Source organism: Symphalangus syndactylus, chromosome 8 (genome assembly GCF_028878055.3).
Source record: "Symphalangus syndactylus isolate Jambi chromosome 8, NHGRI_mSymSyn1-v2.1_pri, whole genome shotgun sequence".
Classification (NCBI taxonomy): Eukaryota; Metazoa; Chordata; class Mammalia; order Primates; family Hylobatidae; genus Symphalangus; species Symphalangus syndactylus.
In genome coordinates this window covers 145310993-145327863 of record NC_072430.2, presented here as the reverse complement: position 1 = coordinate 145327863, position 16871 = coordinate 145310993, and the positions used below count along the sequence as shown (strand labels likewise).

Here is a 16871-nt window from a genome sequence, read left to right as displayed (position 1 = left end):
ATGCCTGGCGCAGGTGCTGGAGGGGGATGGTGGGGCGAGGTTCTCCACCTGGGTGAGGTGGAGCCACAGAGGCTGCTTCTCTCCAGAACCAGACGAGCTTCAGCTCCCAGGCTAGGTGGGTGCTAGCTCCTCTCAGGTTGGAGGCTGGGCAGGGTGGGGTGGGGTGGGGACTGGCAGCCCAGGGGTCCGGGGCCCAGATGGCTGGATGCACAGCTGGGGCAGAGGCAGGAGCCACGCCAGGACTGCGGCCTGTGCGTGTTTGAAGCGTCTTCCTTTAAGCCAGGCACAGGTGTCTGAGGGGAGCATTGCAGAGACGCAGCCCCTAGGTTCCCAGCCTTCCAGGCAGCCTTAGAGAGTCCGGGGCTCCCCAACAGTGGGATCTAGGCAGCCACTGCCCTGCCTCCCCTTCCTCACTGAGCCACGGGGTGCCTTGTGTTCCCTCCAACCTGGCAGGGAGGCTGGGGCGGGGGTGCCTGATCCAGAGACCCGGCCCCCGGGCTGTGGGGAGGAGGGTGGAAGGAGGCCCATCAGCAGCACACACAGGCTGCCATCCCAGGGATGGCCCAGTCCAGCGGCAGTATTTCTCCAGGGACCTCAAGCCTGGCTGGCACAGGGGCCGTGCCTTGGGCCTAAGATGAGAGAGCTCTTCTGATGGGAGGGAGGAGGGTGGTAACCAAACTGAGCCTCCGCCTGCCCTGCACAGCCCCTGTGACATTCTCAATTGCTGGGGACTGACTCACCCCCACTTCAAAGGCCTTAAATAGTTCAGCTATTTCACCTGCCGCACTGTGCCGTCACCCTGGAATTCTGCTCTGCGGGAGCTGAGGCCCCATCTGCAGACCTGCTGCTCACCTGGGCAGGTGCCTCCTCACAGCCCATCTGCACAGCTGGCCTGCGGAGTCCTCCTCAGGGGCCACTGGCCCTCACCTGCCACTGAAGGGATGCCTGCCCCTGCTGTCCCCACCGCAGCCATGGCCGTGCAGGTGCCCCTGTGGCACCACTACCTGCAGGCCATCCGGTCCCGGGAGGCACCGCGTGCCCAGGACTTCCAGCGTGCAGAGAATGTGCTGCTCACGGTGCTGGAGCGCGTGCATGCCCTGGACCCCCGCTTCATCGTGGACTACTCCCGCGGCCTGGAGGCCTTCCAGTTCGCCCTGCGCTCCTCTGAGGATCCAATGGACATGGAGGTGCCCCTGTGGGTGGATGCCGAGGCTCTACTGATTGAGGAACCAGAGGCCACCCAGCCGGGGGATGGCCCTGAATTATGCCGCCTGGGTGTGCCCAGGGAAGGGGCTGGCCTGGAGCGGTGGACCACCGATGATACCTTCACTGCCTCCTCAGAGGGTGACGCCAAGTGCCGTGGACACATTGTGCCCAGCAAGGTCCTGTGTGTCCTCAAGGACCTGCTGGTGGCAGCCATCGTACACTGCAAGCACCACAGTCTCATCGCGCCAGGTACAGGCACAGCCCACTCTGCATGCATATCTGTGTGTACCGAGGGGCTGCTGTGTGGGTGCTCGCAGAGCTGTACCTGCCCACTGTGTGGGTGTCTGTGTGCAAGTGTGTGAGTGCACATGTGTGTGATTGCCATGTACGTGCACACAGGGTGGCAACTGTCCTCTGTGTGTGACTGCACACACAGGCATGTGTGCACGTGTGTGACACTGTGCAAGTGTGAACAGCGTGTTGGGGCACAGAAGTCGGGAGACCTCACTTAGGTCTTCCAGCTCCAAACGCCTCTAAGAAGACAGATGACATGTTCCGCGTCGTGTGTTTGCACGGGGTTTCCATGGCTGCCGGTCGTCCAGTGGCTGGAGTCTGGGGCAGCTGCTTCACTGGTGGCCTTGCAGGAGGGTCCCTCACACGGCTCTGGGCAGGTGGCTCTGTTGCCAGTCACAGCCTGTGACCTTGAGGCTCCCCGAGGCCGTCTCATGCCCACTTCCAGTGTCTGATGATGTTGCACCGGGTGGGAGGGGTGTGTGTGTGCCTGCCTGCGTGCACATGAGTGCAGGGGTGTGAATGTGTGTGCCCGTGTCTTATCAGCTTATGGCTGAGTTGCCTATTGGTGTCTTGAGCCCCAAGTGGGCTCTGAGGCTGGGCTTCTGCATGGACCAGGGGCTGGCCTCAGTCTCTCCTCTGGGGCCTTTTGTTTGTTTATTTGTTTTTGAGACCGAGTCTCACTCTGTCACCCAGGCTGGAGTGCAATGGCGCGATCTTGGCTCACTGCAACCTCCACCTCCTGGTTCAAGCGATTCTCCTGCCTCAGCCTCCCGAGTAGCTAGGATTACAGGCATGGGCCACCACGCCCAGCTAATTTTTGTATTTTAGTAGAGACAGGGTTTCACCATGTTGGCCAGGCTGGTCTTGAACTTCTGACCTCAGATGATCCATCCACCTGGGCCTCTCAAAGTGCTGGGATTGCAGGTGTGAGCCACAGGGCCTGGCCCACCTTTGGGGCCTTGTTGATACAGTCCAGGGTGAGTCTGAGCCCAGGGTTCCTTCAGCAGGGGCTGCCTGGACGGCGAGGGTGGCTGAGAGGACAGGGCTCAGCCTGTGCAGGAGCCAGGATGATGGGGACCCTGAGTGGTGCAGCCATCCTCCAGGGGGTCAGGTTGTCCTGGAAGGGAACTGGGGACTGGAACAGAATTTGTCACATGTGAGTCACCACAGTCCTCACAGGGCTTTGTTGCCTCGAGTCACCTCCCTAGTATTCATCCGACCCTCATGTCCTCCGTGAGGTCAGCGGGTGGGGTCAGCTCACCTTCTCGAGAGGCCGTGAGCTGCTTGAAGCTGCCCAGCGCTGGGGCCTGCCTGAAGGCAGGGGCACCTTCTGTGGGTTCTGGGGAAGGGTGTGCCGCCACCGCCGCACACAGCCAGGCCTCCCGTCTATATACTGGGAGGCCAGGAGGGCGGATTCTAACAGAAGCCCTCCCCAGACCTGTCTAGTGCCCTAGGGTGAGTGACTGACCTGACCTCTGGGGTGTCAGCTTCTGGTGCTCCCAGCCAGCCCTCACCCTGCCCCCAGCCCCTTGGGCTTCCTGCACCATCATCTTCTGAACCTTTAATCATGTAGGCCGTGGGGTGGGTATTTCTATCTTCTTCCCGACCTCACTTGGCCCTGTCCCCACCTGTGAGACAGGCCCACCCATTGGGGTGAGCAGGAGGCCGTGCCAGGCCCTGAGTCGTTCGGATTTGGTCTAAGCCACCAGGCTTCTCACACCCGCAGAGTGCGTCCTGGGAAAGCAGACCCGATACTGCAGGCCGCACCCACGGCCCCTGAAGCTGCGCTGGGCGTGCAGGGAGATTCCAGGCATTGTTTCCTGACACTCACCTTAAACGGGAAGTGGCAGCCTGGGTGACAGGGGTCAGGCTGCCCCCACCCTGGGAACCGGTGAGACCAGCCCGGGGCTGTGGCCTGTGGCTGGGCTGGTGTAGTTGTGGCTGCCTTCCAAGCTGCCAGGTCATGGGCAGCGAGCGTGTGTGGCCCACGGCAGATGAGGTGTGTGGCCACTAGAGGCAGCTCTGAATGGCAGGCACCTCAAATGCTGCATGGGGGGGGCCCTCCTTCTCTTCCATTGATGGGAACTGAGGCCCCTGTGGGATGGGCTGCCCAGGCAGCAGGGCCAGGGTTGCCCTGAGGTGGGTCCCAGAGGTGTCCCCAGAACTGCCCCAGGGGAGATTGTGGGTGCTGAGGGGTCCACACAGCCAGGACCAGGCTCCCTCCGGAAGGGCCCTGGGACGGTGGGATGGTGGGAAGGCAGGCCCCATGCTCGCTCATGATGGGGACCTTTCCCAAGGCACGTGCCAGGATTCCCTCGGGGACACGCCAGCATGCTGCCTGGGCCCTGCTCCCTGTGACCTGGGCACCCTGGCTGGACAGTACTGGGGAGGGGAGGGGCGGCCTCTCCCCCAGTCCCTGGGCCAGTGTAGGGCGGGGGCTGTGCGGGTGTCTGCAGTCACCCTGAGTGACACCTCACCTCTTCATTCTCGGACATTAATTTGTTTTGGGGGGAGTAGGGCAACTGAGGCAGAGGCCAGAGGGCCCCTGGACTCACCTGAATGCCCCCAGCCCCAGCCCCGTTACACCCTGGAGCAGGCCCTCCAGGGCTCTGGGTTCCGTGTTAGGGAAGTGGGCACTGGGCTGGGTCCTGGGTGGGGTCTGAGGAGGGAAGGGAGTGGGAAACCTCTTGGACAGAGGACATGGGACTCTCGGGCAAGGGCTCTCTGAGAAGTGTAGGATCCAGACCTGGTCAGGAATAGTGGCTGAGCTCCGTCACTGTGAGCCTGCTGGCCTGGGCAGCCCAGAAACAGGGCTGGCCGAGCTGGCTCCCTGCTACTGGAGGCCGCCGCCACCTCTTCTCTCCATGGGAACTGAGCCCTGGCCTGGGCCTGTCCCTCTCTCCCCAGCTGCCCCCATCATGTAGACTGGTCCCCTAGCTGGATCCAACATGGGCTTCCCATGCACGCAGTTGATTTGAGTGGCAGGGGGCTCTCAGGGAAGCTTCCAGGGGTGGGGGGAGGAGGAGGCGAGTTCTGGGGAGGAAAGGCCTAGCCTCGCTCCACCCTCTCCAGCTCTGGAGTGGGAGCCCTGTGGCCCCAGCCTGGACTGCTGCTGCCTCCTCCCCTGCAGAGAAGGCAGCAGAGACACCAGGGCCATCGTCAAGAGGTAGGGGGCTAGCTGCGGCCTGGGACTTCGGTCCCAGGGCTGGGTCAGAGCGAGCAGGCTCAGGAAGGCCTGGGAAGGCACAGCAGGCGTGGTCCTGGGGTGTGGGGTGAGGATGGTGCCTGGCAAAGGAAAACCTCACGTAGGATGCTGCTGTCATCACTAATGCTGCAAGTCGCTGAGCTGACAGTTGTGCCAAGGACTGTCACCATTGGGCAGGCATGGTGGCTAGCTCATCACTCGACTGAGGTCCAGGGATGGACACAGGTGTCCGGGGTTGGGGAGCTGCAGCCTGCAGGTTGGGGCCAGCAGAGAGGGCTGCAGGTGAGAGGTGATGAGGGGCAGGGGCCAAGTTGGCAGCAGGAGGAGGGCTGTGGAGTGTCCTGGGCGGGTGAGGCAGGTCGAAGGGCCGGCGTGACTTGGGTCTTTGCAGGTTCGCTGAACGCGTCCAGCCTGAGGGAGGAACAGCTCCATCTGTCCTTGCTGGTGTCCAGCGGCTGGAGAACAATCAGCTTCCACGTGGTGCCCGTGGTGAGAAGGAAGCTTGGGGTGCCTGCCCTGGAGGGGGTGCAGCAGATGCCCGGATTCCCCGAGGGCAGCTTGAGAAGGATCCTCGGCCAAGGGGTGGGCCTGGTGCCGGCCAGCGCCCAGCTCTGGAGGTAGGCACACCTTCCTGGTCACAAGGTTCCTGGGGAATGGGCAGGAAGGGGCCACCACCCCCATGCTCCCCTGGCCCCAGCCAGGAGGATCTGCAGGGTCCTCCATCTGCCTCTGCCCCCATGGGCATGTGTGTTCCACTGAGATTACTGGGGTCTCTGGCTGTAGGGAGGGTGGAAATGTGACCTCTCCCAAGTGGAAAGGGGCCTGGTGGCATCTGACACTGGGTGATGAGAGACCTGGAATTGTGGACGGCTGCCCTAGATGGGACCTTTCACTACCCAGCTTTTGCTTGGGGCAGGAAAATAGCTGAGAGTTCAGGCAACCTGTCCAGGCAGGCGGGTTCCCAGAGAAGCTGAGAGGGTCCCCAGTGGGGGTGTGTCCACATTGATGTCTGAGAGGAAGGAGAGGGGCCCTGGGCAGAGGCTGAGCTCCCCTGGAGACCCCTAGCCAATGGCCAGGGACCGCATCCCATCCAGATCTGACACCACTGCAACAGCCCCTCAGGGTGGCTCACCTCCCCCCGTCACTTGCTGGAAGGTTGGTTGAATCCACGCTCGTCAGTGGAGGGCTTTGCAAAGCTGGTCATGTCCCTCCAGTGGTTTTCTCCTGAAAGGAAAGGCTCAGCGGAGCGCCAGTCACCTGCTCTGCATTCTCGCTGACCCCTTCACGCGAGGCAGGGGCGGCGTCCAAGCTTGTGGAATAACTACCTGCCCTCCTGCCAAGGAAGGGGAAGGGCTGGGCTAGGCAGAGTCATTTTTGCAAGTAAATGGGAAAATGACATTTTTGGTGCCCCACTTCCTGTAGACTTGGGGGGGACACTGGGCGCATTACTGGCCCCCGTTGAGGCTCCGTGAAGGGTGGGCCCATGAGGGTACGGTGCCAAGGCTCCACCACCTCAGCCCATCCAGCATGCACACAGCAAGTCATCTAGTGTGAGCTGCTCTGAGCTATGGGCATGGGCGGGGCTGGGGTGTGGAGCAGAGATTCTGAGCCCATCGTGCGGCCACACCTGGAGGCTGCTGCCCTGGGCTCCCTGAAGGGGCCGTGGGTGGAGCCGTCACACCCCCGGGCTGGGTGGCTCCAACCTGGGCAGGTCTGAGAGGCACCTTCCTGTCTACACAAAGGGCCGGGCTGGCCTGGAGGCTCCTACATCCCTCCGTATTCAGGGCCAGGGAGTCTCCACGAAAAGCAGGCGTGGAGACTGCACAGCCGGTGACCGCAGCTCCCGAGAAACCTGGATTCCAGGCTGGGTCCCACCAGCAGGCGCAGCACAGCACAACCCCGGCCAGGGCCCGAACCTCCGGGGCTCAGGAGTTCCCCATGCTGGGGGCCAACAGCGGCGGGGGCTGACCCAGTGCGTCTGTCTGGGCCCCAGGACCTCTGCTGACTACCTGCTCACGAGGCTGCTGGGGGAGCTGGGCTCCCTGCAGGGTCATCGCCTGGACAGCCTCTCCATCCTCGACCGGGTCAACCACGAGAGCTGGCGTGACAGCGGCCGGACTGACGGCCTGACCTTTGGCCACCTGAAGGTACCCAGGGCGGGACTCAGCGGGTTGTCCGTCACCAGGGCCCAGGGGTAGGTGCACCCAGGCGTGTCCCTCCTGCCAGCCCTGACTGGCGGGCAGCTGCTATGAGTCCCGAGTCAGAGTTGGGGGGATTCTGAGGGCCTGCCCAGGTTCTGAGGAGGTGAGGCCGTGGCTCATGAGGGTCATGGGAATGTGGCTGCGGGTGCCGTGGTGCCGCAGGCTGGCCTTCACCATCCCTGGGCCGCGACCTCGGAGGCCTCCTGGCCCTGGGACACTGTTGGGTAGAATCTCAGGGTGGGGCCTCACAGAGCCCGGTGTTCCCGCCCAGTGAGCCTCCTCCCAGTGTCTGGGAATGTCACCCGGCTGGGACATCTCCCTCTGGGGGTTCCCAGGAGAGTCCAGGCACACCCTTCTCTCTGCTTCCTGGGCCACAGTGACATTCTGCAGAACTCTGTCCTTCTGAGGCTTTGTAACGTCAAATGCTAAGAAGAACAAGGAACAGGCAGGGGCCAGGGACTCCAACCCACCCCAACCCCGAGGAAGCAGGTGGGGGCTGTGCTGTCTTGGGAGTCTGCTCGACTGGCCCCTCCCTGGAGTGTGTGGCCAGCTGGGCGCTGCTCCACAGATGGGGCTGGCACCTCCACCTGGCTCAGTGTTGAGGGAGAGGTGCCCCTCCTGGTGTCGGGAGTCCCTAGGTGACCTCTGGCCATGCCCTCTCAGGCCCCTACCTGACCTGGAGCTTCCAGCCCCCCTTGAGGTCAGATGCATGGTGGTTCCCAAGCCCCAAACTCAACTGCAGTGTGAGGGGCCGTGGGAGAAGAGGGTTTGAAAAGCCGCTGTGAGACAGGGCCTGGGGCAGGATGGAGGGGAAGGGTCTCTGGAGCGGCCACAGGCAGCTCAGGTCTTGTGGTTCAGGCCAGGGGTCATGAGCACACAGGCTAGGACTGTGATAATGCCATGGGCCCATTGGGTTGGGCTGCAGGGGGGAGTAGGAGCTCAAAGGGGCGGAGGGAAGGAGAGAAAGGCCCAGAGGATGCTGGGAGCTGCAGAGGTCCCCAAGGGAGGTCCTGAGGGGTGAAAGGAGGAGCTGGGGTGAGGCGCCAGGGCCAGAGCCAGGCAGGGGAGGAGAGAGAGGGGTTCATGCCTTCGGGAGCCAGCAGGCTGGGGGCAGCGGGTGGGAGGGGCCTGGGACTCCTACTGGGACGTGGAGGGGAGGGCGCAGGGTAGGGAGAGGTGCGGGTGGGAGCAGGGAGGGGCAGCCACGGTGAGGGTGGGAGCACAGGGTGGGAGTGCAGGGTGGGCCGGGTGGGCCAGGAGGCCAGGGCTGACCCTGCTGTCCTGCAGGTGGTGCTGCTGTGGGCCTCCGTGCTCTTCCCAGCGCCCGAGGACTGGGCAGAGTTGCAGGGAGCCGTGTACCGCCTGCTGGTGGTGCTGCTCTGTTGTCTGGCCACGAGGAAGCTGCCCCACTTCCTCCACCCGCAGCGCAACCTGCTGCAGGGCAGCGACCTGGACCTCGGCGCCATCTACCAGCGCGTGGAGGGCTTCGCCAGCCAGCCCGAGGCGGCCCTGCGCATCCACGCCACCCACCTGGGCTGCAGCCCCCCGCCGCGCATCGGCTCCGGACTCAAGGCGCTCCTGCAGCTGCCGGCCAGCGACCCCACTTACTGGGCCACTGCCTACTTCGACGTCCTGCTGGACAAGGTGGGTGCTGGCTGCGGGGGCCTTGGGCAGGCCCAGGGGCATGGGAGGGTGAGATGGACCCCTGGCCTGGCTCCCTGCCCATTCTCTCCCGGGTCAGCGGCCCCAGGAATGCTGAGGCCAGGTCAGGGCTTGGATGGAGAGCGTCTGTGGGAACATGTGATGTCTGGGGGTCACATGGGCCGTGGGGGGGGTCGCCTCACTGGTGGCCTCACAGGGCCTGGGGCTTCTCCCTGGAACCAGGGCAGTGGGTCTGACCCTGCTTCCGTTTCCCACCAGAATTGCCCCCCAGCTCACACTTGGCAAATGCTTAGAGCCCCAGCTGCCCATCCTGGAGTTCCATTCCTTGTGAAGGGATATGGCCTTACCGGGGCCCCAGAGGGACCATTTTTTTCTCCCGGGACTCAAGAATGCACAGCCATGCTGCTTGGGACCCTGTGTCCCCTGGGCCACTTCTCATGGGTGCCTGGAGGCTCCACCAACTGCCCCTCCCTGTGCCCCAGGCTCTGCCACCTCTGCCGAGCCTGCCTGGAGTCCACCCTGCTCCTCGCCCAGGGCCTGGCCCTCACCCTCATCCCAGGAGCAAACACAGTCTCCTTCCAGGGCACAAACAGGGGTTTCTCAGCCACCCTCTCCTGTGTCCTAGTGGCAGTGAGGCCCCAGGGAAGCCACCCTCTGCTGGGCATCTTCTATCCTATTTTAGGAAACTTCCGCCTGTTGAGATGCTGATGGCCTCCTGGGGTCTCCCCTCATGCCCAATACTTAAGAATTTTTACCCCAGAGCCTGCGATTAGGGGGCAAGGGCCATGCTCTGTGCTCTCAGCAGACCCGTGTGGGCAGGGTGGGGTGAGGATGGGGTGGTCGCCGGAGGCAGCCTTCAAGCAGCACCCCCTGGGGCCTCCTCTGTGCAGGCCCATGCCAGGGACGCCGTGTGTGAGGAGGGGCTCAGGGAGCAGCAGAGGCTGGGGCCGCTCCGCCTCTGGGATGCTCGTCCAGGCAGATACCGGGGGCAGGAAGGCCCGGCATGGCCCAGGGAGGGCCAGTTGTTCCACGCTGTGCTCTCGGCCCTGAGAGCTTATGATGGGCTCCAGTGGTCCCTGTAACCCTTCTCCCCTGCAACCCTGCCTGTAGTTCCAGGTCTTCAACATCCAGGATAAGGACCGGATCTCTGCCATGCAGAGCATCTTCCAGAAGACCAGGACTCTGGGCGGCGAGGAGAGCTGAGCTGGGCCACCTGGTCTCAGCCACCTGTTCTTGGCTCCCCGACAGACTCTGCACTGCACCATGGGAGGCTCCTGGGACGTTTGGAAGAAGGAACGGGCTTCTCCTTGAGCGGGTAGTGGAGGGATCTTTTCCCCAGGAGTGGCCTCTGAGAGTCTTTCAGTGCCTGGTGGGGCAGGGCAGGCCTCTTGGAGCACCTCCTTCCTGGGTCAGGGCCTGGATGCAGGTGCCAAGCTCTCCGTGTGGTGCATATTGACCCAGCCACGTGGTGTTGCCAAGCAAACAGCATCGGCAGGAGACCTGGAGCTGAGGGCTTGGCCCTGCCTGCACTGTATGCCATTCCTTGGTGACGAAATGCTGTATATTTGGTTTTGAAAAAATGAATGTGTTGGGTATACACAGCAGAAAGGGTACAGTCCACTTTTTGTATATCGGTGTGGAAAACATTTCTCCTAGAAGTAGAAGAGTCTCATGTGCTGATGGATAATTTTGAGTCTTCTCCATTCTCTGTGAATGACCCCCCTTCCCCAGGCATCCCTACCTCCTACCTCATTCTTAGAGCAAACTAAAGCCAACTGAGGGTGCACACACAGCCATGAGCCCACCTGCCCACGACTAGTCCCATCTGCTTCTTCCCGTCCCTGTGGAAGTGGCCCCTGATATGGTGTGGATCTGTGTTCCCACCCACATCTCAGGTAGAATTGTAATCCCCAGTGTTGGGGGAGGGGCCCGGCGGGAGGTGACTGGATCATGGGGGTGGAGTTCTCCTTTACTGTTGTCGTGATAGTGAGTGAGTTCTCATGAGATCTGGTTGTTTGAGTGTGTTGCCCCTCCCCCTCCCCTTTTGCTCTCTTCATCCTTCTCCGGCCACGTAAGATGTGCCTCCTTCTCCTTGACCTTCCGCCATGATTGGCAGTTTCCTGAGGCCTCCCAGCCATGCTTCCTGTACAGCCTGCGGGACTGTGAGTCAATTAAACCTCTTTATTCATTGCCCAGTCTCAGGTAGTTGTTTACAGCAGTACAAGAACCTACTAATACATAATACATCCCCCCCTCTCTGATGTAAGGTGTCCTCTCCTGGCATCTGATGCCACCCCCACTCTGTCCTTACCATTCTTTGTACCCACAACTCACATTCTCTCATCAGCCCAGCACTGCCTGCCTGCAGCCCGTGACCTGCATGGGTCCTGCCCACTGGACATTTCCTATTCTCCATCTCTGGCATCTCAGGGGCATTTACCCCTCAGTGCCTGAGCCACAGCTCACACCCTAGGCTCTTGGAGGGGACCTGCAATTCATGCAGCAGCAGCTCCCTGGAGCCTCCTTGAAAGGGACCTCTGACCATCTGCCAGAGGAAGTGCACACTCACGACAGGAGATGCCCAGGCCCCTTGAAGGCTGCAAGATCCAGGGCCTGAGCCAACACCCACACAAAGGGACACAAAATGCCATCACTCCTCCCCCATTAGAATGGGGGCTGGTGGAAGCAGAATCTTGGTTCACATCTGATTCATAATGGAACTGAAGGGCCAGGCCCACCCTGTGGCCATTCCCTTGGCATTTGATTGTGAATCAGGGTGGCTGTACATAGCAGGAGTAAGAGCTGGAATAGCAGGAAGGGCCAAGGGGAAGATTATTTCGAAATCATCCCTATTCCCATGGCCAAGATAACCCAGCAAAACATACCACATCCTGGGTGTACTAACAGAATTTAGTTCTACTTTCAGAGACTTTAATTCACCAATATGGCTCCAGTAGAAGCCAGATGGGTTATGGTGAGTGGTAGTGGATTACATAAACTTAACCAAGTTGTAAGCTGTAGTCCAGGTGCTGTGCTAGACATGGTATCCTTAGTACAACAGGACAGCAGGGCCTCTGGAACTCATATGTGGCCACTGGCCTGGGAGAAAAGCATTCTTTCCAATCCCCATCAGAGGGGAGGCTCAGACACAGTTTGCATTTACTTGGAAGAGATAATATTATAAGTTCACAGTCTGGCCCAGACTGATGTTAACCCTCTCTTCTGTGTCACAACGTAGGCCTAATGGGCCTTTGTCACCTGGATGGTCTGTAGAATATTATGCTGGTTCACTGTATTGATGACATCATGCTAATTCGAACTGGAGAGGATTGACTGGAAAGTTCTTTGGATGCCTTCTAAGACCATTCATTCCAGAGGGTGGGAGACAAACCTTACAGTCTCAGGGTCTGGCCCAGAGATTAAGACTTTAGAGGCTCAGTGGGCATGCTGAGACTTTGCTTCCAAGGTGAAGGGCAAGTTTTTGTACCTTGCGCCACCTACTGTGAAGAACAAGCATGGTGCTTAGTGGGCCTCATTGGATTTTGGAGGCTGCATGCACCTCACTTGGAAATGTCCATTTGCTGGGGGACTCAGAAAGCTGTTGGTTCTGAGTGGGGCCAGGGCACAGGGAGGTTCTTGAGCAGATTCACGCTATGATACCACCATGGTGCAAATGGTATCTGCAGTAGAAAGGGGCACCATGTGGCATCTCTGGCAAACCCCAAAAGAGGAGGTGAAGTCCTGGAACGAGAGCATATCGTCTGCAGCAGAGAAGTATTCACTGTTCAAAAGCAGCATTTGGCGTGATATTGGGCCCCTGGCCAGGGGACACCAAGTAACTGTGTGACCTGAGCTGCCCACCATGAGCTGAATGTTACAGAGTCCTAAGTTTGGGGGTGGCAGTGGTGGTGCAACAGCAATCCGTTGTACATGGACATGGCCCCTTCAGGGCCAGGCCAAGCAGGGGGGGTGGAAACAAGTCAGTTAGATGAACAATGGCCTGGGTCACCCTATTACCACCTACGTGCACCTGTGCCTCTCCTTTAACCTCACACATATGGCCTTGAGAGGGTTCCCTGGGATGAGATGACCGGGGAAGAAAATCCTGAGCCTGTTTCATGGAATATGATGGCTTGGTCTTTCGGTGCACACCAAAATGGCCTTTCCCAACTCGGGGTTCCTAGAAGACAGTGGTGAGGGAAAATCCTCCACATGGGCAGGGCATCAGGAAATAGAAACTGGGCCGGGCGCGGCGGCTCATGCCTGTAATCCCAGCACTTTGGGAGGCCGAAGGGGGTGGATCACCTGAGGTCAGGAGTTTGAGACCAGCCTGGCCAACATGGTAAAACCCCGTCTCTACTAAAAATACAAAAAATTAGCCAGGAATGGTGGCAGGTGCCTGTAATTGCAGCTACTCGGGAAGCTGAGGCAGGAGAATTGCTTGAACCTGGGAGGTGGAGGTTGCGGTGAGCCGAGATCACGCCACTGCACTCCAGCCTGGGCGACAAGAGCGAAACTCCGTCTCAAAAGAAAAAAAAGAAAAGAAATAGAAATTGTTCATCTCTTTTGTATGGAGAGACAAGTGGCCCAAGGAAAGAGAACACACAAACATTAAGACAAAGAGTATTACCAGAGGTAAGGGGCGATATTTCACAATGATAAAAATAGTCAGTTCATCAAGAAGGTGTAGCAATCCTAACAACAGACCTTCAAAATCATGAAGATGAATACATAGAGTTAAAGGGAGAAGGAGACAAGACCACATTCACACTGGGAGAACTGAACACCCCACTCTCAGTACTTCACAGAAAAAGCAGGCAAAAAAACAAAACAAAACAAACAACAACAAAACCCCAGTGATACAAAGAAGACTTGAACAACGCTGTCATCCAGGCGGACCTGAGGATCTGTAGAAGCTCACACCTGACAATGACCAAAACACGTCCACCTCGTGTCCATGGGATAGTCACCAAGACTGCTGCTAGTTTATAAAACAGACTCTCAGTACATGTTCAAAATACTGAAATGCATAGACAGTATGAGCTCTGACCGCAACAGACATAAATTTGAAATAAAAAACAAAAATACCTTTAGAATATCCACCAAATATCTGGAAATTACACAATGTGAGTCTAAATAGTCTGTGGTTCAAAGAAGAAATCACAAGGAAATTATAAAAATTTTGCTCTGAGTGATACCAAAAACACCATCGATCAAAATTTGGGAGATGCAGTGAAGAAAGCGCTCAGAGGGAAATTTTTAGCTTTAAATGCTCGTACTAGAAAACAAATAAATGTTTAAAATCAATTAAGCTTCTACCATAGGAAGCTAGAAAAAGAGGAGCAAATTAAAACCAAGGGAAGTAAAATAAAAGGAACAATAAGAGTGGAAATCAATAGAAAGTGAACAATTGAGAAAATGATGGTAAATGTCGCTTTTTCAAAGAGATTAATAAAATCAGTAACCTCCTAGCAAGACTGATCAATGGGAAAACAAGGAGAAAATATAAATTACCAATATCAGGAATGAAACAGGAAATCATTAGAGAGCCCATAAGCATTAAAGGATAATAAAGGGATATTATGGATGATTTTATGCCAACACATTCAACAACTTAGAAGGAATCAAGCACGCTCTGGGTAACACAAATTACCAAAACGGGCACAAAGAGAGGGACAAAAATCTAAAGAACTCTATGTCTATTAAAACATTAGAAGTCATTAAAAAAAATCCTTCCCATGAAAAAAGCTCCTGTCCCATAAGGCTTCACTGGACAGTTCTACCAAAATACAAGGAAAAAAAAATAGTCCCTATTCTAGACAAATTTAATTGACAAATAAAGGAAAAGAAAATACTGTCCAAACCACTTTACAAGACCAATGTAACCTTGCTATCAAAACCTGACAAATATATTACGAGAAAATAAGAGGTCAGTCAACGAAACAGCACATCTGTAGAATAAAGAAACATAACTTCATGATCATCTCACCATAGGCAGAAAAGGTATTTGACAAAATACGACAGCTGTTAGTGATAAATACTCTCCACAAACTAGGACAGGTGGGGACTTCCTGCCTCTGACAGCAGGGCAGCTGCAGAAACCCCACTGCTGCCGTCAGCCTGAGGCTGAGACATTAAACACGTCTCCAAGGTGAGAAGGTGCACGCTCACTACTGGGATTCTGCACTGTATTTGTGGCCTACACCGGCGCAATGAAGCAAGAAAAAGTACATAACAGGCAGAAGACGTACAACTCTCATTAGTCACAGAGGGTTTGATTCTCTACTTAGAAAATTCAAAGGTATCTGCAAAGAAGCTACTAGGTCTTGTGAATTTAGGAAGGTCAGAAGATACAAGACTAATATAGAAAAAAATGAGATTATATATTAAAAAATAAACAACTGGAAATGAAATTTTTCAAATGCCATTTGTAACAGCATCAACAATATCAAACATCTAGGAATAAATCTAACAAAAGATCTGCGCCCAAGTGGGCTGTTTCTAGGAGGTCCTACTTGGAGGGAGAAGGGCCGCTGGGGGCCGGGGAGGCTGCCTGGTCCTGCCTCCTGGGCTGGGTCGTGGCTTTCATGTTTCTGGGTTACTGGCTTTCCTTAAATAACCCCCTCCCGCTTTGCTGTACATTGAAAACTAGAAACATTGCTGAGAGTAATTTAAAAAGAGTTACATTTATGTTTATGAAATGGAATTTATACTTTATTTCCATTTTCCTTAACTTGATATATAGATTTGGTGCAGTTCCTACCAAAATTTCAGCAAGCTATTCTGAAGAAATAGACAACATGAGTCTAAAATGCACACAGAAATTCAAAGGATGTAGAATACGAAAAACCTTTAAAAGGGGGAAAAACATTGGAGGACTTGTTCTTAATTTCAAGACTTACTATAAAGCTACAATATTTGCAACGGCATGAGATTGACATGAGGATGCAATGAAACAGAAGAGAGAGGCTGTAAATAGACCTATGAATGTGTAGTCAACTGATTTTTAACAAAGCTTTCAAGTCAGTTCAATGGGGAAAGGAAAGTCTGTTTAACAAATGTTACTGGAACTGGGATATCAGTATGGATAAAAATGAACCTTGACCCCCTTTCTACCCTGTGTGCAAAATTAATATGAGGTGTATCATAGACCTAAACACAAAAGCTGACACTGTAAAGTTTCTAGAAGAGAACACAGGAAGATATCGTCATGGCCTCAAAGTAAGCAAAGGTTTCTCAGACAAGATACAAACAGCCCAGACCATAGAAGAAAACTCATTCACAAATACGACTTCACCAAAACTGAAAATACCTGCTCTTTGAAAGACACAATTAAGAAAATGAATAGGTAAGCTGGGTGTGGTGGCTCATGCCTGTAATTCCAGCACTTTGGGAGGCTGAGGTGGGTGGATCACTTGAGGTCAGGAGTTTGAGACCAGCCTGGCCAACATGGCAAAACCCCGTCTCTACAAAAAAACACAAAAATTAGCCAGGTGTGGTGGTGCGTGCCTGTAATCTCAGCTACTCGGGAGGCTGAGGCAGGAGAATCTCTTGAACCTGGCAGGTGGAGGTTGCAGTGAGCCGAGATCACATCACTGCTCTCCAGCCTGGACAGAGACAGACTCTGTCTCAAAAAAAAAAAAAAAAAAAAAAGAAAAAAAGAAAAAGAAAAAAGAAAAGAAAATGAATAGGTAAGCCACAGAATGGGAGAAAATATTCATGCCACACATATCTGATAGTATCTAGAATATATTTTAAAATGATTGCACATTGACAATAAAAAGACAAAAATCCAAATATGAACAAAATATTTGAACTGACACTTTTCAGAAGATCTACAAACGGCCGATAGCATATGAGAAGTTGCTCAACATGAACAGGCATCAGGGAAATGCAAACTAAAACCAAATCAGACACTATTTTACACCCCCTAGCAAAAAAAGACAACGCTGAGTGTGGGTGAGGATGTGGAGCACCCTGGACGCTTGTGCATAGCTGCGGGAATGAAGCATGAAGAGCCACTTTGGAGAATTTCGTGGCAGTTTCATATAAGGTTAAGCCTATCGTATGACCCTGCAATTCCACTCCTAGTTATTTATCCAAGAAAAATGAAAATATATGGCCACGTGAAGGCTTGAGTAAGAATTTCACTACCACCGTATTCATAACAGCCCCAAAATAGAAATAACCCTGATGCTCAACTATGGTAATGAACCAACAAATCATGATGTGTCCAAATGACGGGGATGGCACTCAGCAACAAGACACACCGGCGCCCATGACGGCACGTCCATATGACGGGA

At 55.7% G+C, this 16871-nt stretch overlaps 1 protein-coding gene across 3 annotated transcripts; it reads left to right on the top strand.

The window, feature by feature from the left end:
• Positions 1 to 941: 941 nt before the first annotated feature.
• MAB21L4 (mab-21 like 4) lies at positions 942 to 10706 on the top strand. Of its 3 annotated transcripts, none has more exons than XM_055287891.2 (5): positions 942 to 1455; positions 5097 to 5322; positions 6699 to 6852; positions 8194 to 8550; positions 9679 to 10706. In XM_055287891.2, the coding sequence occupies exons 1-5, from the start codon at positions 942 to 944 to the stop codon at positions 9769 to 9771; spliced, it is 1344 nt and encodes a 447-aa protein (XP_055143866.1). In that variant the 3' UTR covers positions 9772 to 10706. The 3 variants fall into 3 exon arrangements, with proteins under 3 accessions (XP_055143866.1, XP_055143868.1, XP_055143867.1); XM_055287893.2 differs by lacking the exon at positions 942 to 1455 and adding an exon at positions 4921 to 4930; XM_055287892.2 differs by lacking the exon at positions 942 to 1455 and adding an exon at positions 4921 to 4987.
• Positions 10707 to 16871: the final 6165 nt, after the last annotated feature.